Raw genomic sequence first — 977 nt, 5'->3', positions numbered from 1 at the left:
TATTATATCATCTTTTCTATTGCATAATCAACTTTATAAACTATGTAAGATTTTTTTTTTCTCTTTCCATAGAATGGAGCAGATGTACCAGAATGTCATGTCTCTATGGCACCAACTGCATGTTAACATGAAGAGCGTGGTCTCCTGGCACTACCTGCAAAAAGACATACGAAATATTGCCTCCTGGAGTCTGGACACAGTTAGTACCACAAGTTTCACCAATTTCCCATATACTCTCTTATCGCAACACTTTCAGAGGTTTATCATAAACATTTGCCTGTTTTTCTAGATGCGCTTACAGGCTCCAGCAGAGAGGCAGCAGACTTTAGACAACCTTGACGCCCACTTGTCCGACTTCCTTGCAGACAGTCGCGAGAGCTCCCTTTTCACACCAACTGAACGGCGTGAGCTAGAGAGAGAAGCTGAGAACTGCCATGAACATTGCCAAACACTACTGGTCTCTTTGGAGACAGGTAAGTTGTTATTGTGTGTATTAATTGCTTACTATGAAAGCATAAGTCATGGTGCTAAGTTTTTTTTTTTTTTTTACTCCACTTTTAGTGGAGAAGGATGAGTTGGCCTCTCGCGCTTACCTCTCCGAGCTGCAGAGCATCAAGTCCCATCTGGAGGATGCAGAGAGCAGACTGATGCGTGGCATGCAGACTCCACACCCCAGCACAATATCAGAAGTCGCAGACAATGCAGTTCACATAGCAGAGCAGGAGGTGAGGAGTGATCAGCACAACTACTCCCTCTACTGGTCAATCACCTCAATAACTGTGTATTAGTTCCAATCTGCACAACAGTTTTTAGCTGATGCACATACATAAAGCAGTCCATAGTATCTGCAATTATGGAAAATACTGTAAATTCTACAAAAATCAGAACACTGCAGTATGTGTTACTAACAGTGATCAAATTGTTTATAGTTATAGTTTACAAGTTTTGTGGTATTATTTATAGACTATTGTAATATG

At 41.0% G+C, this 977-nt stretch overlaps 1 protein-coding gene across 1 annotated transcript; it reads left to right on the top strand.

The window, feature by feature from the left end:
• Window positions 1–72: 72 nt before the first annotated feature.
• On the top strand, window positions 73–760 carry LOC107580637 (microtubule-actin cross-linking factor 1-like; the record flags this gene model as incomplete). Its single annotated transcript, XM_016266310.1, has 3 exons — window positions 73–199; window positions 290–473; window positions 562–760. Coding segments are annotated over 3 exons (510 nt in total), but the record flags the coding sequence as incomplete, so codon positions are not given.
• Between the last annotated feature and the right edge of the window lie 217 nt (window positions 761–977).

Source organism: Sinocyclocheilus grahami, unplaced genomic scaffold (genome assembly GCF_001515645.1).
Source record: "Sinocyclocheilus grahami isolate Dianchi unplaced genomic scaffold, SAMN03320097.WGS_v1.1 scaffold38228.1, whole genome shotgun sequence".
Taxonomy (NCBI): domain Eukaryota; kingdom Metazoa; phylum Chordata; class Actinopteri; order Cypriniformes; family Cyprinidae; genus Sinocyclocheilus; species Sinocyclocheilus grahami.
This window is presented reverse-complemented; position numbering and strand designations above follow the sequence as displayed.